The sequence below is a fragment of the Coregonus clupeaformis genome, chromosome 39, assembly GCF_020615455.1.
Source record: "Coregonus clupeaformis isolate EN_2021a chromosome 39, ASM2061545v1, whole genome shotgun sequence".
In the NCBI taxonomy this organism is placed as follows: domain Eukaryota; kingdom Metazoa; phylum Chordata; class Actinopteri; order Salmoniformes; family Salmonidae; genus Coregonus; species Coregonus clupeaformis.
In genome coordinates, this window is record NC_059230.1 from 14,037,067 (window position 1) to 14,061,746 (window position 24,680).

General features: G+C 44.4%; 1 protein-coding gene across 43 annotated transcripts in view; it reads left to right on the forward strand.

The window, feature by feature from the left end:
* Nucleotides 1–24,680, forward strand: part of LOC121554718 (receptor-type tyrosine-protein phosphatase delta-like) — a 597,272-nt gene that overhangs the window by 422,614 nt on the left and 149,978 nt on the right. For all 43 annotated transcript variants that reach the window (XM_045211917.1, XM_045211930.1, XM_041868419.2 and 40 more), the window contains one exon: nt 10,693–10,863. In XM_045211917.1, the coding sequence (XP_045067852.1) occupies nt 10,776–10,863 (88 nt within the window). In that variant the 5' untranslated portion in view covers nt 10,693–10,775. The remainder of the gene's footprint in view (nt 1–10,692; nt 10,864–24,680) is intronic.

Here is a 24,680-nt window from a genome sequence, read left to right on the forward strand (position 1 = left end):
GGAGTGATTGTTGTGTACCTATGAAAACTGCATTGTGCATTAGAGTCTGGTCTATGAAGTATGAACTCATGCAATTGCATTGGTTTTTCAGTTGATTTCTGCCAGAATGCCACACTACTCACAGAGGAGTGCTGTTTTGTCTATTCACGGGAGCACTAATACTCTCATGGCCTCTGTGTTTTCCATAAAACTGCATGAGAGCAGGGGCAGGGGGGTGGGAATGGTTTTTCTACCTCTCCCTCCTTCCGCTCTTTCTCCCCCCTCTCTCTCCGCTCTCTCTCTCTCTCTCTCTCTCTCTCTCTCTCTCTCTCTCTCTCTCTCTCTCTTTGTGCTCTGTGTCTCTCTCTCCATCCTCTGTCCCTCTTTTTCTCTCTCCATCTTCCTCTCTTTCTCTCCATCCATCCTCTCTCTCTTTATCTTCTCTCTCCCTCCCCCTCCCTTTCTCTATCTCCCTCCCTCTCTCTCCTCTCTCGGAAGTGATATTAATCATCCTCCCACAGACCGTGGCTGGGTGGGGGGTAGATGTCAAGATGCCCAGAGCGTATGGTGCAGAGACTATGGGTGTGTGTGTGTGACACAGAGAGAGAGAAAGAGAGAGTGTGTATACATGCATGTTGCAGGCAACAGAGGATCTTGAAGCCCGTCCACGTTCTCGTACTCCGACCATCGCTAATGTTTCCATCCCATCATCCCCCCCTCTGGGAAACGACACCTCCAGACTGCTATAGGGTACCTAGGGCTCTCCACCCTCCACTCTCTGTTGTCCTACTCCTCCTCTCCCTCTCAGTCTCATTCCACCACTCTCCTCCTCTCTCTCTCTCTCGCTTTGGCACAAGCACAGACGGAGCAGGGGAAAAGCTGGCAGCGAGGCACTTTCTCTCTCTCTCTCTCTCTCTTTTCCCACCTCACTCACTCTCTCTACCTGCTCCCTCCTTCTCAGCTCCCTCTTTACCATTCTCTCTCTCCCTCCATCTCCTCCCTCTCCCCTGTTTTCTGGTTCATAATATGTAACATGATTTGGCCCTCCCCTGTTCATGCGGCGTAAATTGAATCCCAGCGATTCCAGGTTGGCGGCTGCTGAGTCTACTGTTTTCTCCCTCTCACACAATGGGCACTCGAATGCAGCGCATTTGCACGGTAATGAGTTCCTTTCTCCGTGAAACACGGCACTCATACAGAACTGTCCTTCAGTGGACGGCGGCGACATGAGCACGACACACTATGCACTTCTAAATTGTCGACATTGAGACAGCAAACAAACTCGTGGCCCCTCAAGTGCATGGGGGAGCCCTCAGAGGCATTCACGTTTTTTGTATGATTGAATTAACCATGTGTTGGCCAATGTGATCAAGGTCAGTAGAAATACAAACAAGCAGTCACAGATGTAGAGTGTTGTGGTGATGTTATTCCCCACCCTTGTGTCCCTGATGCTTACCCCTGAAGTTTAGGTTTTGGGTAACCGTGTGTGTGTGTGTGTGTGTGTGTGTGTGTGTGTGTGTGTGTGTGTGTGTGTGTGTGTGTGTGTGTGTGTGTGTGTGTGTGTGTGTGTGTGAGAGAGTGTGCGAGTGAGAGAGTGTATGTGTGTGGGTTTGTGTGTGTGTGTGCATGGCCTTTGTGTGTGTGTGTGTGTGTTCTTGCATGTGTGCGTGTGTGTGTGTTTGACTCTGTATGACAGTGTGCAGGGGAGCAGCCCAACAGGGCACTGGGATAATCACTCACCGGTCTGGTGGTCAAGGTCGTGTACTGGGCGACCATCCATCTGAACCTAACAGCTGCTGTGAGACAGGGATAACGGAGTAGAGGAGGGGTGGGGGAGAGAGAGATGGAGGGAGAGAGAAAGACCGAGGGACGTGTTAAAAAAGAGGTAGAGGTGTTTTAATGTGGGTAAGAGAGAAAGAAAGTGAGAGAAATAAGAGAAGGAAAGAGGGACAGGGAAAATGAGGTAGATAAAGGACAGTGCTAGATAGTTTTGGTGAGATATCTATTTGGACAAGGACATGGTAGGAGGGCTGAATTCACATAGGATCACTATAGTAAACTGAGAATATACAGTATATATTGGCCTCTGTTCCATTGTTAGTTTTTCTTGCAGCTATATGGGCAAACACCAGCTTGTTAAAACTGTTGAATTCAGTTAAACTCTGCAGGTTGACGTTTATTGTCATGAATCTTACCCTGTATGCATAACTTAGTGATTTCCGCTAGATAGGTCAGCTGCAAAGTCAAATTGGCTATATATTAAAAATAGCTGGGGGGGAAAAAAGAGCTTTATGGTCTTAATTTAAGGTTAGGGTTAGGCATTAGGGTTAGCAGTGAGGTTAAGGTTAGGTTTAAAATCAGATTTAAAATCAGATTTTATGACTTTGTAGCTGTGCCAGCTAGTGACCACTCTGCAGAGCTGCCTCCAGGGTAAGAGTGGTCCAGTATGAAAATGTATGCACTCACTAACTGTAAGTCGCTCTGGATAAGATCGTCTGCTAAATGACTAAAATGTAAAATGTAATGACAATAAATGCCAACCTGCATAAATTCTCCCTCCAGAGCTATAATCACAGATAGATACTTTGCACTAGTTAAGCAACCCTTAAACATATCTTTGGGTTTAATTTGTCAGTGACCTTTGGGGATTAGGTAAACAAACACAACTCCCTTCAGACAAACTTTATTAGGAGGCTTCTCAAAGTTCAAACTCCTGCTGCGAAGGTGAAATGGCTTTGGCATTTCCTGTACCCGCACCTGGGGACACGATGCAGCGACAAGATCACCGTTGCTTCCTTCTTCCAGCCACAGCAGGTGCTTTTAAACCCAATTACTGGCGCAGGAAATGTCACCCAAACCCAATAAGCTTATCTCAGTGTCTCATGATGGAAGGCGTCACTCATAACAACAAAGAGTGGGACGCTAGAGTGGATGCTAGCTTGTTGTTAGCTCTTTAGTGATTAGCCGCTAGCCATGACATAAACGAACACCGCCAACGTTCTAATAAACATGGAGACAACAGAGTAATTCGGGTGGGACGAGCATCTCTGAAAACATTATTTATGACCGTGGGAGGCTTGTTTCACTGAGGTCGGAAGGGGGGGGTAAATAAGTTTCACAAATAAACCCCTCTAAGCCGCGGTTTGTCAGACGCTTTCATGTGGAGGCTGCACTTGAGGGCATAGCTTAGCTTAGCTTGAGGGATGTTATTACACATGCCCACTGATCTGGGGCGATGTGTGAGAAACGTCCCCGATGCCAGTCCTAAATCAAAATGAGAGAGAGATTGAGGGAGGGATGGAAGAGAGAAAAAGAGTACAGTGACAGAGGAGGGAGACAGGAGGTATGAGCGAGTGAGAGATAGAAAAAACAGAGAGAAGGGCAGAGGAATGAGAGTGAAAGACGGGGGGAGAGAAAGTAGAGAGTGAATGAGAGGGAGAGAAAGTAGAGAGTGAATGAGAGAGGCAGAGAACAGAAGAAGAAGATTTTGTTGGAATGAGAGAGAGAGAGAGAGAGAGAGAGAGAGAGAGAGAGAGAGAGAGAGAGAGAGAGAGAGAGAGAGAGAGAGAGATAGAGATGAGTGGAAGGAGGCAAGATAAAAGACTGCTGCATGTGTCATGCATAATAAGTGCAGTCAGCATCCCAAGCTTATGGCCTGCCACTCTGACTTAGCCCGCACCCTTTTTGACAGGTGGGCGGACGGTTGCTAGGGGAAGTTATGCCTTTGTCGAGCGTTCCAACAGGAGACATTTTAACTCCAATCATATGACACATACAGTGGCTTGCGAAAGTATTCACTCCCCTTGGCATTTTTCCTATTTTGTTGCCTTACAACCTGGAATTAAAATTGATTTTTGAGGGGTTTGTATCATTTGATTTACACAACATGCCTATCACTTTGAAGATGCAAAATATTTAATTTTGTGAAACAAACAAGAAATAAGACAAAAAAATCAGAAAACTTGAGCGTGCATAACTATTCACCTTTTGCAGCAATTACAGCTGCAAGTCTCTTGGGGTATGTCTCTATATGCTTGGCACATATAGCCACTGGGATTTTTGCCCATTCTTCAAGGCAAAACTGCTCCAGCTCCTTCAAGTTGGATGGGCTCCGCTGGTGTACAGCAATCTTTAAGTCATACCACAGATTCTCAATTGGATTGAGGTCTGGGCTTTGGCTAGGCCATTCCAAGACATTTAAATGTTTCCCCTTAAACCACTCGAGTGTTGCTTTAGCAGTATACTTAGGGTCATTGTCCTGCTGGAAGGTGAACCTCCGTCCCAGTCTCAAATCACTGGAAGACTGAAACAGGTTTCCCTCAAGAATTTCCCTGTATTTAGCGCCATCCATCATTCCTTCAATTCTGATCAGTTTCCCAGTCCCTGCCGATGAAAAACATCCCCACAGCATGATGCTGCCACCACCATGCTTCACTGTGGATGGTGTTCTCGGGGTGATGAGAGGTGTTGGGTTTGCGCCAGACATAGCGTTTGGCCAAAAAGCTCAATTTTAATCTCATCTGACCAGAGTACCTTCTTCCATATGTTTGGGGAGTCTCCCACATGCCTTTTGGCGAACACCAAACATGTTTGCTTATTTTTTTCTTTAAGCAAGTGTTTTTTTCTGGCCACTCTTCCGTAAAGCCCAGCTCTGTGGAGTGTATGGCTTAACAGATACTCCACTCTCCGCTGTGGAGCTTTGCAGCGCCTTCAGGGTTATCTTTGGTCTCTTTGTTGCCTCTCTGATTAATGCCCTCCTTGCCTGGTCCGTGAGTTTTGGTGGGCGGCCCTCTCTTGGCAGGTTTGTTGTGGTGCCATATTCTTTCAATTTTCTAATAATGGGTTTAATGGTGCTCCGTGGGTTGTTCAAAGTTTCTGATATTTTTTTATAACCCAACCCTGATCTGTACTTCTCCACAACTTTGTCCCTGACCTGTTTGGAGAGCTCCTTGGTCTTCATGGTGCCGCTTACTTGGTGGTGCCCCTTGCTTAGTGGTGTTGCAGACTCTGGTGCCTTTCAGAACAGGTGTATATATATTAAGATCATGTGACACTTAGTTTGCGCACAGGTGGACTTTATTTAACTAATTATGTGACTTCTGAAGGTAATTGGTTGCACCAGATCTTATTTAAGGGCTTCATAGCAAAGGGGGTGAATACATATGCACGCACCACTTTTCCGTTATTTATCTTTTTTTATAATTTTTTGAAACAAGTTATTTTTTTCATTTCACTTCACCAATTTGGACTATATTGTGTATGTCCATTACATGATATCCAAATAAAAATCAATTTATATTACACGTTGTAATGCAACAATATAGGAAAAACGCCAAGTGGGATGAATAATTTTGCAAGGCACTGTAGCAATAACCCAGAGGGCACCTTATTATTATTATTATTATTATTACTATTATTATTATTATTATTATTATTATTATTGAGTTGGTGTGAATCATCTTTCATGCAGCTTCTTCTCAACTCTATTAAAGTCATATTTCTGTTGAAATGGGTAGACGGGGAGGGTGAGGGATAGGTACACGATACCCTATGCCCTCTGTAGAGATGCCATTTCACCTCTCGGTTGAAATAGGCGGGTGAGCTCTCGGCCATGGTTCTGCCTTAATTACGCCGGAAAGAGTCCTTGAGCGCTTGACTCTTACCTCTAGCGTGGCATCTGGAAAGTCAAACAAGATACTGTATAAAACATCTAAAATCGCAGCTTTACCTTGCTGGAGTTAAGAAACCTGGCATTTTTTACTTGTGGTTTTGGACTATGTAATGACTGCATTGTATATTAAAGGGCATGGAAAGGGAACATTTCATAAAAGGCTCAAATCTTATTTGTTTAGCTCTGTTAGGCATAATACTTGGGCATTCTTACAGTGTGAGGGTTTTGATATAGCCCCAATATAGTGGCATTGCAAGAGTTCTGTCTTTTTGTGTATACACGCAATTAAGGAAGGGGTTGACTTAATAGTTGTGCTTGGTATTTTTGTGGCCGCTTTGTTTTTTTGGGGGAGAACAACAACTGTTTCCATGTAATCCATTTTATAAGATGGGAAAAGCATTGCATGCTATTCATGAACATAAAAAAATAACCTTGAAACTCAATTGGCTTGTTGAAGCAAAACTGAGGCAACGTGCATGAAAGATGAGTCAAGGTTGGTTATGGGGTATTGTTTTTATCCCATGCCAATTTCTTTTTTTTTTTTTTTTTACAGTTGCATTAATATAATGCACATGTTAGCATTTGGTTCCCATTAGTTTGTGTCATATAGTAAATATACTAGCACGCTATGTTAGCACGCTAACACAGAATGTGTCATTGTAGATGGAATTAGCTTCTATAACAGCATGCCTTCATGGTCAAGACCACCACAGCATGGTGGTCATTAAGGATCAAATAGATTCATGGGAAAGGGATAGAGGGAGAAGGATGCTGATGCTACAAGAATGTGTTCACTTCTGTTTGATGATCAACAGTCATCTCAAGATGTTTTAACAAAAATGAGCCAACGTGTCTTTTATCAAACATTGTTTGGTAGTTCATACAGCAGGATAAATAAAGCTCTGAATCTAAGTCATTAGTCTTTGTTTGAAACACATAGCTCCAACATGCAATAGAAGACACTAAACGGGCTAGCCATTCTACAGAGAATCCCTCTCTGTTGTTTCCCTCCCTCCTCCTTTATCAACCTTTCAGGGAGTGATAAGAATCAGGGGAGAGAGAAAGACAACTCACCAACTCTCCCTCTCTCCCTCTCTTTCTTTATTTCTCTCCTCCGCCACTGCCTGGCAATATCCCCCCATTTTCTAATTAACATTATGCATGTTGTCTGCCTTTTGTTTAATAATGCATGATCCTATCACAACCCGGCTCTTTGAATGGAACACCGCTGAATAGAAACACAATAATACCGCAGAGGGGCTCGGAAAGAAAGGACATGATTTTTTCTTGTTAATCTTCTTTTTTGGTAATAAATGTTCAATGGAAGCATCAGCATCGCTGTATGTGTGAAATTCAGTGGTGTAAAGTACTTAAGTAAAAATACTTGAAAGTACGACTTAAGTTGTTTTTTTGGTTATCTCTTACTTTACTATTTATATTTTTGACAACTTTTACTTTTACTTCACTACATTCCTAAAGGAAATTATTTATACATTTTCCCCTGACACCCAAAAGTACTTGTTACATACATTTTGAATGCTTAGCATGACAGAAAAATTGTCTAATTCACACACTTATTAAGAGAACATCCCTGGTCATCTCTACTGCCTCTGATCTGGCGGACTCACTAAACACATGCTTCGTTTGCAAATTATGTCTGAGTGTTGGAGCATGCCCCTGGCTATCCATACATTTAAAAAACAAGAAAATGATGCCGTCTGGTTTGCTTTATGTAAAGAATTTGAAATTATTTATACTTCTACTTTTACTTTTGATACTTAAGTATATTTAAAACCAAATACTTTAATACTTTTACTCAAGTATAATTTTTCTGGGTGACTTTCACTTTTACTTGAGTCCTTTTCTATTAAGGTATCTTTACTTTTACTCAAGTATGACAATTGGGTACTTTTTCCACCACTGGTGAAATTTAACTGACGCATGAAACAGAGCGGCCATATTGGGGAACAAAAGCTTTGGTGACAATGGTCAGAGGTAGTATCTGAGGTAGCAGTGTGCCGTGGATAACACTGGGGATTCTGATGTACACTCCTAAAAGGTTATTCGGCTCTCCCCATAGGATAACCCTTTTTGGTTCCAGGTAAAACTATTGTGGGTTCCATGTATAACCCTCTGTGGAAAGAGTTATACCTGGAACTCAAAAGGGTTTTTCAAAGGGTTCACCTATGGGGACAGCCGAAGAACCCTTTTAGGTTCTAGGTTCAAATTTCAGGATCGATTTGTCGGCTACTTTGTTCATATTAGGGCAGCTTGTGTTCACATGGATGGCACAGCCTTCCTTTCCCCTGGTTGGTGCTTACAAAACATACAGATGGCTTTGTTTGTCTGTATCAGCATGTGGAGGGAAGTGGAGGGAGGAAGTGAAAGGAAGGGAGGGCTGCTGAGTACTGTGTATAGTGAGGACTCCTAATGTCATGTCATTATGGAAATTCACACATTACATCAATTAACTCAAAGGCTATCAACCCAGATTTCGCATGCAAAGCAAAAGTCAAGGAAGACATCAGCGACCTTGATTAAAAGAGCTTTCTGTTTTTGCCGTTGCTTACTATGTATTACACTTCAGGGATATCCCTATCCTTACACAGTGTAATGGAATAGAATACACTAGAAATACTCTAGTGCAGAAATTATGTGTGTGTGCTTGTATGTGTATGACAGTGTGTGTGTGTGTGTGTTTGTGTACGTGTGTGTGTGTGTGTGTGTACACGTGAGCCATTGGGTGTGTGCACGTGAGCCATTGTGTGTGTGCGCGGGTGTGTAGGTTGAGATTGCCTCAAATTGATTATGTTCGCCACGCGCCCCCCGCTCACGGCCGTTACTGGCCTCACGTCGCTCTGAGACAGGTAGTCACGTCTATCTCCCCACAACACAAATGGAGTGTGACAGGTGCGCTATCTTCCTGTCTTTTCTGCCATTTACAGGCTACAGCTGAAGGAATAAAAGGGGGAGAAACAGGGAGAGAGAGGCGGGGAGATGGGTAGCAGGGAAATGAGGTACTTTGTCATCGTCCACCACACTGATTGCACTTTGGGTTTTCTAGATGTTTTATTTGTTTATAAATCATCAGATACATAGCCGGAAGAATGAGCCCCGTGCGTAAAGGGATTATTCGATTCCTGTAATGCGTTTGTCAGGGTAAACAGTGCTGTGTCTGCGCCTGTGGTGTGGCTAATGTGCTAATGGTCGATACTATCTGTTAGCTAGCATTCGGTGCTACTCCGCTAAATGTCAAACTGTCAAAGAGGTTAGAGGTCAAATAATGTGTCCATCTGAAGAAGTGTGAAGGCTCTCAGCATCAGTGTACCTCAAGCAAGTTCAACCATTTTGGGTGCATTCCAAATGCACATTTTAAGCATAGATCTACACCGATGATTAGATATCTACAATGCCTGGAAAAGTGTTTTACATCTCAGGAACCAAATCCACATTATATAATCTGTGCAGACCTGCTTGGAAAATGTGTATGTTGGAATGCACCGTCTGTCTCAGATAATAGCCTCCTCCCATGCTAGCATGCTAAATGGCTAGCATGCTAACTGGTTAGCCTACTCGGTCATACAGATTTTATGTGTACTTCAAGCAGCGCTTGATAAAGTAGGTGTTGGTTGCATATATACGTTTGGCTAACACTAGCTTACTCCATCAAACTGTATAGATTTGTTGCGCTCTCTTTTGTCCTAATCCATTTGGAGACACTTAAAGCTATTAAAGCTTCAGCTGCTGATGGAAAGTGGTGTAACCTCCCGAGTGGCGCAGTGGTCTTTTTATTTATTTTTTATTTTATTTTTTTCACCTTTATTTAACCAGGTAAACCAGTTGAGAACAGGTTCTCATTTACAACTGCGACCTGGCCAAGATAAAGCAAAGCAGTGCAATAAAAACAACACAGAGTTACATATGGGGTAAAAAACATAAAGTCAAAAATACAACAGAAAATATATATACAGTGTGTGCAAATGTAGCAAGTTATGGAGGTAAGGCAATAAATAGGCTATAGTGCAGAATAATTACAATAGTATTAACACTGGAATGCTAGATGTGCAAGAGAAGTGTCTAAGGCACTGCATCGCAGTGCTAGCTGTGCCACTAGAGATCCTGGTTCGAATCCAGGCTCTGTCGTAGCCGGCCGCGACCGGGAGACCCATGGGGCGGAGCACAATTGGCCCAGCGTCGTCCAGGGTAGGGGAGGGAATTGCCGGCAGGGATGTAGCTCAGTTGGTAGAGCATGGCGTTTGCAACGCCAGGGTTGTGGGTTTGATTATGCACTCACTAACTGTAAGTCGCTCTGGATAAGAGTGTCTGCTAAATGACTAAAATGTTAATGTCAGACGGGCATAAATATGAGGTGGAGCTGAATGGTTTTAAGGGTACTAAGAACAATGGTGGCATTTTATCACTCCGTAGACTATGGATAGCACTTGTCTCTGGAGAGAAATCCACCAATATATTACTGGCTTCTCTTACTGTCACACCATAAGCTCAATAAAGAACGAAAGGAGACATTAGGTGCTGTGAGTTGAATGGCCAGCTATATGGTTCTCCAGGGACATTTTGGGTTAGTTACTCTTTAGTGTTAATATAGAAGGCTAAACAGGTTAGGATTCCACTGCTAGCATGTTGAATGTGTTAGTTTTCTGTATAGTACATGGTATCAGTACATTATTTGGCAAATTATATAAAAGTCTGATATGTAACAGTGATGATCAAAAAAAAAGTTCATTTGATTAGAGCATGTGTGCAAATCCCTGCTGCGAGGATAAAATCGCGTTAGTGAGCCCTTTCATCTGTGTACGTGCGTGTGTACGTGCGCACATTAATATGCGTTCAGAAGTGTCCGAATATAGCCTGCAAGCACATCACCCTCTCGCCTCTTTAGCTGTCAGAACCTACTGAGTCTGTGTGGGTATGTCAGAAATGTGCACTAGATAGATAAAGTACGAGAAGCCAAACCACTTTGTTTCATTCATGCCCTCACTCTCTTCCCCCCTCTCTCCCCCACTTCCTCTCTCCCCCCGCAGGCTGTGAATATCCTGCATCTGAGAAGTCAGACCAGACTGACTCACAGAGCTCTGTGAGCCAGCACCACTGAGGCTGCCAAAGCATGCTGGTGCCAAGCTGTCCCATGATGCACATAGCTAGACCCGCACTGCTCGTCCTGGGTCTGCTCCTCCTCCTCGCCGACGCCGAAAGTAAGTGTCGCTTTTCGTCACATCTTCTCATCCTCTCCTTCTCCTCTGTTTGTGCCATTGTGGGGATGAGAGAGGTCTCTTATAAGTGGTCTTATCACATTGTCACATACACACACTAATAGTTATACACACACTCTCTCTCTCTCTCTCTCTCTCTCTCTCTCTCTCTCTCTCTCTCTCTCTCTCTCTCTCTCTCTCTCTCTCTCTCTCTCTCTCTCTCTCTCTCTCTCTAGCACCCTGATACGGCCATGGCCATAAGTCCATGCCTCTATATTCTTATCCAATATGGAGATAACCATATTTTAACATGGAATTTCACCACAATAAGACATTGAATTGGAGTTACAGGATGTTTGGAGTTTAAATCTGAGCATTGAGGTGTCACAGCAGGTTTCAGACTCCATTGAGTTTCTCCCACTCCATTTTCCCTGGTTAACACAGCTTCCCATTAATCATTACGTTCCAGGAAGCAGGTGCAGGTGAATAAAAGTTTTATTACACCCTTCACACCGCAGGAATCTCACTCTTCAGCTTGAATATCTTCAAATAGCGGAGCGTTCTCCCAAGGTCATAGACGAGGGAGCAGCGAAAGTGAAATTGATGGGCGAGACTCGAAACTTTGTGGTTGAGAAATGTTCGCTGCAATCTGTTTCATTCTCCCCCATCTCAATTTTCCCTCCCACTGCATATATTTCACAGTGGGAGAGAGATGAATGGAAAAGTAAATTGTCACTTCAGGTGTGTCTCAAGGTTTTATTGACTTTACCATTTTAATCATAGCAGCATTTTATGTGCTTTCTATTGAGCACAACAAGCAATCTTTTAGAATAGGATAGACCATGAAAATGGCGTATGTCACCATGTACTTATAGTTTAGGTGCTATGACTAAAGGAAAGCCAACTACCAGACATCCAAACTCCAGTCGCCAGTGGGCATTCCACGGGTGAATTTGAGCATAGATGTAACCGATGAGACAACCACAAGTGCACTTGGCCATCCTAACCCCTAAATCCCCACCTTCCCTTCTCTCCCTGTTGCTGTCTGCGTGCTAACAGCTGATCTGATAGCCCTTTGGACAGCTGTGTTGGTTTATCATTTCCAAGCCCAAACAAACTGACCGTGAGGGAAGGCGACGGTAGTCCAGCAATGACTGAGTAACGGAGGAGAGGGGGTTGGGGATAGGGTGTTGGATGACAGGCCAGTGTCCACAGCTGAGGTGTGAGTGTACAGAGATCCAAACCAATTTGAAGTAGTACACATTTGCTCAGGGATTATGTCTTCTCTCCAGCTGGATTCTTCTCTCAGCTATATCCAGCTATATCCAACTATATCCAGATATATCCACCTATATTCAGCTATATTCAACTATATCCTGCTATATTTAAGCAATAAGGCCCAAGGGTTGTGGTATATGGCCAATATACCATGGCTAAGGGCTGTTCTTATGCACGACGCAACACGGAATGCCTGGATACAGCCCTTAGCCGTAGTATATTGGCAATATACCACAAACACCCAAGGTGCCTTATTGCTATTATAAACTGGTTGCCAACGTAATTAGAGCAGTAAAAATTAATGTTTTGTCATACTCATGGTATACGGTCTGATATACCATGGCTTTCAGTCAATCAGCATTGAGGGTTTGAACCACCGAGTTTATAATCAGATATATACAGCTATGTCCTGCTATATCCAGCTATATTCAGCTATCTCTTCTCTCCACCTTTATTCGTTGTTGCTATGGACCCTTTCTTGCAGATATTCCTTCTCTCTTTCTCCCTCTTTCTCTCTCTTTCTCTCTCCCTCGCTTTTGAGCCTCTGCGTTAGCTCCATGCCAGTGACTCTGCATCCATTTTCTCTCTAGTGTGCAACTGCATCTGCATAAACACTTCAGCTGCTCAGCTCAGCCTTAGGACTCTCCCCAAGACTGCACAAGCCGTGAGAGGAAAGACCAAAATACCTACCGAATAACCCCCGCCCACCACCCACCTCCTCACTTTAACACTCTAAAACCCCATAGTGGAAGAAGGGAAGCTGAATGTCTCCGTCAGTGCAGTGCGTTAGCCCAACTGGGGTGTGTTAGCCCCGCAGGCGAGGAGATATGGCGGAGGATATGAGACACGTGAGAGGGTGAAAATGGCTGACTCGGCCTGCTCAACAGATGGCACCATCCTCGGAGCCAGTCCTGTGTGCCCATGTCCGGCTGGCTGCCCTAACCTCTCCCGCAAAGGCGGGAAAAAAAGAGTAACAAATGTCCCCGTGACAGGACACACGTAGGGAGGGTTTGGGATTTTGGCGCTAACAATGCTAACATGGACGAATGCTATATGGCAATGCTTTGTTTGGTTAATATGTGGATAGGCATGGATAGAAAGGGCCTTTTGTTGGCATAGGACTGTGCCTATGTGGATTTGAGGCTATTACTTTAGTTTATGTGGCAAATTGGGCTCGGGACTATTGAAAGAGTGCATAATTGTCCCTGGTGAGCCCCGGGGAGAGAGGGGGGATGCCGGTGGTGGAGGCAAACAACCGTGCTGTGTCTCTGGTTGAACAATGGCATAATAGATTAACAGAAAAACCCATTCCTACTCTGAAGGAGTGATCTTCAGGAGTGTATCAATGATCAATAATGATGTATCTAGCTCCACTTAGAAAGGGGACAGATAGTTTTAAGTGCCCAAAGGGGAAAATGGCAGAGGACAAACAAACAAGCACAAAGGCAAAACCATTAGAGACCTCTAACAACCTCCAGGGCTTATTGTGTTTTGTTTGGTGCTGTTTGTTTGCTAGGTAGGGGAGGGAGGCAAACAGTCTTTGCATTTAATGTTGCTAATGAATCACTGAGCTGTTTAGTCCCCTCAAACACATGGTAGTGTCACAAATAGCACCCTATTCCCTACATAATGCACTACTTTTGACCTAAGTCTATATGGGCCCTCTAATGGTTTTGCCTTTGTGCTTGTTTATTTGTCCTCTCTGGCCCCTTCCAAAATCAACTAGACCCATTTTGACGAACCATTGATCATTATTGATCGTTGATACACTCCCGAAGATCACTCCTTTAGAGTAGGAATGGGGTTTTCTGTTTATCTATTGAGCAACTACTTAAGTCATGTGACTTGTTGCTTTAAATCCCTCCTAAATCAATCAAAAGTAGTGCACTATATAGGATATAGGGTGCAATTTGGGATGCAAACTAAGTCAACCTGGGGCCTAATGCTGGTTGAATTGATTCTCTCCACTAATGGCAGATGGCGTGTCGTATCCCAGTGGAGTGAACGCTCCTCTTTTAACGCGTCAAATAAGTATTGACAGGCTGCCCCGGACCTCTGTAAACACTCTAACCGTTTACGTCCCTAAAACTCTATCTCACACGTGCTGCGTCCCAAATGGCACCTATAGGCCCTGGTCAAAAGACGGGAATAGGGTGCCATTTGGGACGGATCCTCTCTCTCTATCTTTCCCTCCGTGATTAAACACATGGAAAGTGGAAAAGCAAATACGCTCCATCTATTTGTGCATCCGTCCATCTCTCCCTCTCTCTTTCTTTCTCTCTCTTCACTCAAGCCATTGCGTGTGGAGTGAGAAAAGAAGAGAGAGAGAAAGGGAGAACAATTACATACGTTTGTTACGCTGGCTGCGTCCTACACCAACAAATGAAAGGGCTCTTGCCATGTTCTGATGGCTCAAGTAGAATCAGGAGGCAGACTAGTGCGTTACCATGCAGAGGTCAAATTGTGCACGGCTCTGCGGCGAACATAATGTGTAATATAATTACTCAGTGCACTGTGAGGAACAGACTTTCCCATATTGTCATTATTCACGGGCATTATCATAGGGCTCGAGCTCGACCACATCACTGTCACTGTGTCACTCGGATGGCTGTCAGTGTATGAATAGAATATGGAATAATATGGTGTTTTTCCTGAAAATTATACATATTTTTATGGAGTGTATATGTCAATGGCCACACATTCATAGACCTTCTGGCAGGCACACACACACACACACACACACATGTACACACACACATAATAATGCACACACACACACACATGGAAACACGCAAACACACAGTCTTGTACAACTAACCTTGTGGGGACACAAAATTCAGTTCCATTCAAAATACTATTTTCCCTAACCCCTAACACTAATCCTAACCCTAACCCTTACCCTTACCGTAACGCTAACCTTAACCCCCTAGAAATAGCATTTGACCTTGTGGGGACTAACAAAATATCCCCAGTTGGTAAAAAAATAATCTAGTCCCCCACACACACACACACACACACACACACACACACACACACACACACACACACAGGCTCATGTAAGCACACTGAGCAGCACCTCTTAGCTAGACCAAGGGCTAATGATACTGTACTCCCAGATGTCAGGGGGTTGTAAATTGTGTGTTTTATGCTTGCCTCCCCTAATATGAATTATTGTAAAATAGTGTTGTATTTGCATATGGGCTTCCAGGCTGTTCTGAAATTAGCATTTTTACAACAGTTCAAATTAAATTCCACTGCTTAATTTGCCTGCATGGTAATTCGATTTAAATTGAGTCCATTCCACTCCCCACTGCACTCATAGTAATACCCTCACAGTGTCATTGCATTTACGCACGTACACACACACGCACACACACACACACACACACACACACACACATGCACTCTTATGCGCACACACGCACGCACACTAACGCACACACACACACAATCCACACATCCACATATTAAACAATAACATATTTCCTCAGAATGACATAAAAAAAGGAGACTAAAACTAGTGAGGTTTGCTCCACCTCTTAATCATTTTCATTCACCCAGTCTTGCCGTCATTTGTCATTCTGCCGGACACTGCTCAAGTGGAAATCTCATTGTTAGCTCCACTCGTTCAGTGTAAAGTGTCTATACATAAACCACAACCTAACCAGAGTAAAGGATAGACCATAGACCACATTCTGACCATGTTCACAGCACAAATATGAGATAGAAAACACCAAAGGCTCCAGAACCCTCCTCAACAACTGTGTTTAATTACAAACCTGTGGTTCAGTCGCACGCAATCAGTTCACAAGACAATGGAAACGTAATTGTTATCATGGCCTTCGGAGATGATATACCAGGGCTTCACTATCATAAATGAATAAGCAGTAATCCTAATTTTCTCCAGTAAAAGTACTGTACTCTACAAACTCTGTGCTTCACAATATTGTTGTTACTTTATAATTACAATGTAACTCCATAGGACACTGTGTGCATTCACCATTTACACTGGGAATGCTGGTTTGTCTTGCAGAAACCCCCTGGTAGTCCATTATTTGATGCTGTTAGCCTAGCTATGGAATGCTCTAATTTGGCCATCCACTTAAGGCTAGAGTACCATACAAAGGTCAGGCCGATTCCCAAAGTTCCTTGACCCTCCCATACACATAGAAAGGCTAAGAAAGTGAACTTTTTCTTACAATACAGAGGCATTGTGCATGCTCAGATGCACATACTGTAATTAAGGGCTAGCCTCGGGCGCTAATGCTATTTTTAAGTGCACTTACGTCTCCAAGAGACATTGACTTGATAATGGAGAGGCAATTTAGCCACTCTGAGGCATTCAAATCCAAGAGAAAGGGTATTGACAGATCAAAACCTCCTCAACACAAAACCAAATAGCCAAATGGTTATGGTACGCCCACTTGACTGACAACTGACCAAGTCTTTTTACAATACAAACGGATTTATTGCATACATTTAAATTAATTCTGATAGATTTTACCTCAGGTTTGACATATTTGTCCACCGAATAAAGAGTAAAAAGCTGTATATTTTCCCATTCAAACCTAAAATGAAATGAATTTGGACAGATTTTACCTCAGGTTTGGCATATTAGTCGAACAAAGCCTGATTTGAACTGGATGCTCCCATTAAGAGAGCACAAATGACCAGGTTTCACACAGACCCCTCTAGTATGCCTTTGATGCCGGGATCAGCCGGTGAGCCGAACACAATGCCAGCTGTTCTGCGTATGCCTGGCTTACGCTTGGCACAGCGTTTACCATGCTGGCATATGCTAAAGCGGATCACCACTTCATATGTCAATGCACCCTGTAACAATGCAGATGTTGCGTGACATCACTAGAGTGACTGTGCAATTAATAGATTGGGCCTTTGGGATTATTGGATTTGGTCACTGGCTTGAATGGATGCGCTTTACCGTTATATAATTATTCCTATTACAGAGTAAGGGGTAGTGTTTTGTGGTTTTCTAATAGTGGGTACGTCAATGTGAATGATCAATGTTAGTACATTACAGTGGAGAACCATGGCTATTGGACCTTCAGTGGGGGAAAAACATCTTCCAACACGTTTGTACCAAACTCAAAAATCCAGAAAAATAACAGAAACACAGCATCACTTAGGCCTAATGCGTCCAACTAAATCAAACAGGCTTGAGGCTGAGCCATGCTTCGGGCTGCCACTCACACAGAGATGGCACCCGCAAAGATAATGCTAACAACAAACCACACTGCTTTTACAACCCATGGTAGCCTAACGCCATCACACTATCACCAAAAGCGACAACAGTGACACATAAAAGGATGTGTGACAGGCTGAAAGGACAGTGACCGTAATATGCAGCGCACTCCATGTGGGCGATAGAATCCCCTACATACTGGTCTTGACGAGAAGACAAAAACATTTTGGGGAGGTTCTCTTCTGTACTGTTCAACCAATCTAGTAAATGTGGAGGAGGAGTTAAGATGGAGTGTTGCCTTGTTAACGTCCAAAATCGGAAGTCGCGTCAAAGGCTCTCCATTTCCCCTGAAAACCGGAACATCCGGTTGTTGGGGCCTTGGCAGAGGCTACCTTCTGTCTAGCTTCTGAGGACCTAGCCAATGGCTGATGTACAGTGCCTTCAGAAAGTATTCACACCCCTTTACTTTTTCCACATTTTACTATGTTACTGCCTGAATATAAAATGGATTACATTTAGATTGTGGCACTGGCCTACACACAATACCCCATAATGTCAAAGTAAAAAAATTAATTAAAAATGAAAAGCTGAAATATCTTGAGTCAATAAGTATTCAACCCCTTTGTTATGGCAAGTTCAGGAGTAGAAATGGGCTTAACAAGTCACATAATAAGTTGCCTGGACTCACTGTGTGCAATAGTGTTTAACATGATTTTTGAATGACTACCTCTGTACCCCACACATACACTATATGTAAGGTCCTCAGTCGAGCAGTGAATTTCAAACACAGATTCAACCACAAAGACAGACATTGAATATCCCTTTGAGCATGGTTAAGTTATTATTTACACCATGAGGCCAATGATGACTTTAAAACAGTTACAGAGTTTAATGGCTGTGATAGGAGAAAACTGAGGATGGATAAACATTGTAGTTACGCCAAAATACTAACCTAAATGACAGAGTGAAAAGAAGGTGTCACGAACGTTGAGAGACGGGTCAGACCAAGGTGCAGCGTGAAAAGCGTACATGTTTATTAACTAAATAAACATACAACAAAACAAGAAACAACGTAATGTGAAGTCCTCCGGCTATACACATACAAGCCTAAACGGAACAAGATCCCACAACTAAGGTAGACTACCAGGCTACTTAAGTATGATCCCCAATCAGAGACAACGAGCGACAGCTGCCTCTGATTGGGAATCACACCCGGCCAAACATAGAAATAGAACAACTAGAACTAAAACATAGATATACATAACATAGAACTACAATAGACATTCACACCCTGACTCAACAAACAAGAGTTCCATAGGTCAGGGCTTGACAGTACCCCCCCAAAGGTGCGGACTCCGGCCGCACAAACCTGACCTAACAGGGGAGGGTCCGGGTGGGCTTTCAGCCTCGGAGGCGGATCCGGCTCCGGGCATGAAAACCTCTCCCGTTGCGCCCCTGGTCTGGTCTGGACCTCGGTGCGATGCTTCCCCTCTCCTTCCTCCCACAATGCACCAAGCCCTGTCTGGACCCTGGTGTGGGAGACCCCGAACCTGGAGAGGGGCTGACGTCTGGGCCTGGATCGGCAATCCTCCCGCGATGCACCAAGCCCTGTCTGGACCCTGGTGTGGGAGGCCCCGACCCTGGAGAAGGGCTGACTTCTGGGTCTGAAGTGGAGCCGCTAACCGGAGCTGAACTGGACCCCGGTGGAGCGGACTACTCTGGCTCCGGAATGGAACCGCTGACCGGAGCTGGACTAGAAACCGGTGGAGCGGACTGCTCTGGCTCCGGAATGGATCCGCTGACCGGAGCTGGACTGGGCACCGGTGGAGCGGACTGCTCTGGCTCCAGAGTGGAGCCGCTGACCGGAGCTGGACTGGGCACCGGTGGAGCGGACTGCTCTGGCTCCGGAGTGGAACCGCTGACCGGAGCTGGACTAGGCACCGGTGGAGCGGACTGCTCTGGCATGGAGCCGCTGACCGGAGCTGGACTAGGCTAAGGTGGAGCGGACTGCTCTGGCTCCGGAGTGGAGCCGCTGACCGGAGCTGGACGGGGCACACACACCACTGGTTTGGTGCGAGGAGCAGGCACGGGCCATGCCAGACTGTAGACATGCACCACTTGTTTGGTGCGAGGAGCAGGCACGGGCTGTGCCGGACTGGATACACGGACCACTGGTCTGGCGCGAGGAGCAGGCACGGGCCGTGCCGGACTGGAGACACGCACCACTGGTTTGGTGCGAGGAGCAGGCACGGGTCGTGCCGGACTGGAGACACGCACCACTGGTTTGGTGCAGGGAGCAGGCACGGGCCGTACTGGACTGGATACACGCACTGGAGGTCTGAAGCTTAGAGCTGGCACAACCTGTCCTGGCTGGATGCCCACTTTCGCATGGCACGTGCGGGGCGCTGGCACAGGACGCACTGGGCTGTGAACGCGCACTGGCGACCAGGAGCGTTGAGCAGGTACAACCTGTCCTGGCTGGATGCCCACTTTTGCACGACACGTGCGGGGCGCTGGCACAGGACGCACTGGGCTGTGAATGTGCACTGGCGACACAGTGCGTATCTCCGCATACCTAGGTTCCTCAATGAACACACGCTCCCTTTGTAGCCTGACCAGCTCCTCTCTCCGTGCCTCCACTACTTCCTTCTCCCTTTGAGCCTCCTGTAGCGCCTCCCTCAGAATGGAGAACTCCTGCTCCCTCTGAGCTAACAGCCCCCGTAACGTGGTGGCCTCCTCTCTCAGACTGCTCCAGTCCTTCTCTCTCTCTTGCCAATCCTCCTCCAGTGAGGACTCCTCCTGGAGCCCCCACGAGTTAGGGAACAGAACCTCATCGTCGTCGTCATCCTCCGACTCCTCCGTGTAAAACTGTTCCCATTCCTGTCCCCATGGTCGTAGGGACTCCAACTGGAACCCCACCGGGTGCAGTGGTCGGGGCTCTTCTCTCTCGATCCCCGACCACCCTTCTAGCCCCCCAAAAATACATTTTTGGGGTTGCCACTCGGGCTTCCTCAGCGGTTGGTCCCGTTGGCGTCGTCGTTGATCCTCTCTTGCCAGGGCCTGTACCTTCGCCCAGGGTCCTTTCCCAGCGAATATCTCCTCCCATGACCACCATTTGCCCACCTGTGACAAAGCTATTCGCTCCTCCTCGGCACGCTGCTTGGTCCTTTTGAGGTGGGATCTTCTGTCACGAATGTTGAGAGACGGTTCAGACCAAGGTGCAGCGTGAAAAGTGTACATGTTTATTAACTAAATAAACATACAACAAAACAAGACACAACGTAACGTGAAGTCCTCCGGCTATACACATACAAGCCTAAACGGAACAAGATCCCACAACTAAGGTAGGCAACCAGGCTACTTAAGTATGATCCCCAATTAGAGACAACGAGTGACAGCTGCCTCTGATTAGGAATCACACCCGGCCAAACATAGAAATAGAACAACTAGAACTAAAACATAGATATACATAACATAGAACTACAATAGACATTCACACCCTGACTCAACAAACAAGAGTTCCATAGGTCAGGGCGTGAGAGAAGGAAGCCTGTACAGAATAAAACATTTCAAAAACATGCATCCTGTTTGCAATAAGGCACTAAAGTAAAACTGCAGAAATTAACTTTATGTCCTGAATACAAAGTGTTTTGTTTGGGCCAAATCCAACACAACACATCACTGAGTACCACTCTCCATATTTTCAAGCATGGTGGTGGCTGCAACATGTTATGGGTATGCTTGTCATTGGCAAGGACTAGGGAGTTCTTTTAGGATAAAAATAATTTTGCACAGGCAAAATCCTAGAGGAAAATCTATTCAGTCTTCTTTCTAACAGACATTGGAAGAGAAATTCACCTTTCAGCAGGACAGTAACCTACAACACAAGGCCAAATATACACTGGAGTTGCTTACTGATCAACAACCAACTTGACAGAGCTGGAATAACTTTTTTTTAAGAATAATGTGCAAATGTTGTACAATCCAGGTGTGCAAAGCTCTTAGAGACTTACCGAAAAAGACTCACAGCTGTAATTGCTGCCAAAGGTGATTCTAACATGTATTGTAACGCCAGGGTAGTGGGTTCGATCCCCGAGACCATCCATACGTAAAAATGTATGCACACATGACTGTAAGTCGCTTTGGATAAAAGGGTCTGCTAAATGGCATATTATTATTATTATTATTGGGGTGTGACTAGTTATGTAAATGAGATATTTCTGTATTTAATTTTCAATACATTAGCAAACATTCTAAAAACATGTTTTCACTTTGTCATTATAGGGTATTGTGTGTAGACGGGTGAGAGAATTCAGTAACACAACAAAATGTGGGATAAGTCAAAGGGTATGAATACTTTCTGAAAGCACTGTAGCTAGCTAGATTTATCTCCCCAGAGACCACCAAAGAAAAATCCTGATTGGATCTTTTTTTCTCTTCAGTGTTAACCCCTTCCTTTCCAACACAAACTGAAGAGATTAAATCTGAATATTATTGAAAATAATAATATAATTAGAATACCATTTAAATTAAAACTACAACAATTATTTTATAAATCGTTAGGCTTCCATAGAAGGCTTATAAGACCCCCTCTGGTACATTAGTACATAAGATGTTACAAAATGGAAAAAGGTTAAACAATCCACGTTTGTATTTTTTATATCTGTGAGTGAAATTCACCTTGTTATCTGGAACAGATATAGATTTCCTCCCAAGTTGTTGACCCTTGCCCATCCTCATTGATATTAAGAAATGATCAAGAACTTGAAGAGGTGAGAGCTATATCAGAACCTCTTAGCCTAGCTTATACCAGAAGGATAGGTGCAGGCTTGAATTATCAAGAAGAAATGTTTTGGTATGGAATGCAGATGATATTTATGGCACACATCATGCAGGTGTTCAGTCCTGTCCAGGGCCCTTAGGTGACATTCACTTTCTTTTCCCTTCAGGTCAGTATGAGTTATGTTGTGAGATTCACTGAGGACAGCCCCCTGAGCTACAGTAGTTGACCAGTGGTAGCAAACTCCCAAGGTGGCCATTTGAACTGCTTTAGAACACAGATGGCCAGTTAGGAATTGGAGGGATGAAGGAGGAGGGAGTATTCTGTTTATAGTAGACTTTTCTCTTTTGCAATGTGAAGTCTAACGCTTATTGTTTTATGTGGTGGTTTAGACTGTTCTGTATGCCCTACCTACTTGTATGGCACATTCAAGACATGATGGCATTGGAATGTCAGTTGAGATGTTAGGAATCCCAACCCTTCACTTGGAGCTGCAGGAGTGGAGGAGTGGAGTAGCGTTTTACCCCTTGCCGGTTTGGTTGAAGAGGCATCACATCCAATCAATTAGCGGCTTAATAACCTACGATGGGCTAATTAGTCAGATGCATGACGACAACCTCACCTCCTATTAACAGGCCCTGGATCAGAATGGTTTAGCGGTATCCTCACGAACCGAACACGTCTCGTTTTAGCACCCTTATTAAAGATATGTAATAATAAATGTATCAACCAAGGTATGCATGTCAGATGCAGGCACGTACAGTTGAAGTCGGAAGTTTACATACACCTTAGCCAAATACATTAAAACTCAGTTTTTCACAATTCCTGACATTTAATCCTAGTAAAAATTCCCTGTCTTAGATCAGTTAGGATCACCACTTTATTTTAAGAATGTGAAATGTCAGAATAATAGCAGAGAATGATTTATTTCAGCTTTTATTTCTTTCATCACATTCCCAGTGAGTCAGAAGTTTACATACACTCAATTAGTATTTGGTAGCATTGCCTTTAAATTGTTTAACTTGGGTCAAACGTTTTGGGTAGCCTTCCACAAGCTTCCCACAATAAGTTGGGTGAATTTTGGCTGACAGAGCTGGTGTAACTGAGTCAGGTTTGTAGGCCTCCTTGCTCGCACACGCTTTTTCAGTTCTACCCACACATTTTCTATAGGATTGAGGTCAGGGCTTTGTGATGGCCACTCCAATACCTTGACTTTGTTGTCCTTAAGACATTTTGCCACAACTTTGGAAGTATGCTTGGGTTCATTGTCCATTTGGAAGACCCATTTGCGACCAAGCTTTAACTTCCTGACTGATGTCTTGAGATGTTGCTTCAATATATCCACATCATTTTCCTCATGATGCCATCTATTTTGTGAAGTGCACCAGTCCCTCCTGCAGCAAAGCACCCCCACAGCATGATGCTACCACCCCCGTGCTTCACGGTTGGGATGGTGTTATTCGGCTTGCAAGGAACCCCCTTCTTCCTCCAAACATAACAATGGTCATTATGGCCAAACAGTTATATTTTTGTTTCATCAAGATCAGAGGACATTTCTCAAAAAAGTACAATCTTTGTCCCCATGTGCAGTTGCAAACCGTAGTCTGTCTTTTTTATGGCGGTTTTGGAGCAGTGGCTTCTTCCTTGCTGAGCGGCCTTTCAGGTTATGTCAATATAGGACTCGTTTTACTGTGGATATAGATAATTTTGTACCTGTTTCCTCCAGTATCTTCACAAGGTCCTTTGCTGTTGTTATGGGATTGTTTTGCACTTTTCACACCAAAGTACGTTCATCTCTAGGAGACAGAACGCGTCTCCTTCCTGAGTGGTATGACGGCTGCGTGGTCCCATGGTGTTTATACTTGCGTACTATTGTTTGTACAGATGAACGTGGTACCTTCAGTAGTTTGGAAATTGCTCCCAAGGATGAACCAGACTTGTGGAGGTCTACATTTTTTTTTCTGAGGTATTGGCTGATTTCTTTTGATTTTCCCATGATGTCAAGCAAAGAGGCACTGAGTTTGAAGATAGGAGTGAATGTGTGTTTGTGTGTGTTCACATGAGTATACAGTATGTTTGTATGTACTATAGTGTGTGTGTCCATATCTGATAGATAGTACCTTCACAATATCCTTCTCTCTCCATACCACTGTGTTAGGACACCTGGCCTGGAGCCTGTTCTTTGGTCTGACTCTGGGGGAGGCACATTTCACTGATCCCAGTACAGCACATTTAGGTGTCGGCAGGGACTGCAGAGGGGTTAATGGTGTAAAGCCTTTGTCTCAGTGAAGTGCTCCAGGGCTATCTGTGTTCCCAGGCCACAAAGCCACATCTATACCTTTTGACATATTTCACTTCAATCCTCCCAATGTTGATCGGAAATCTATAGCGCTAACATCACCCCTGGCCTCTTGTTGTCCAAATAGGTTAGCATACGTGACAGCGAGTGTTCTCTTTCATACATTTTCTCTCTTTCGATGTCGTCTCTTTTACCACCTTTCACTCTCTCCCATTCTCTTTATCGCTCTCTCTAACTTTCTTTATCTTTTTCTCTCCCAT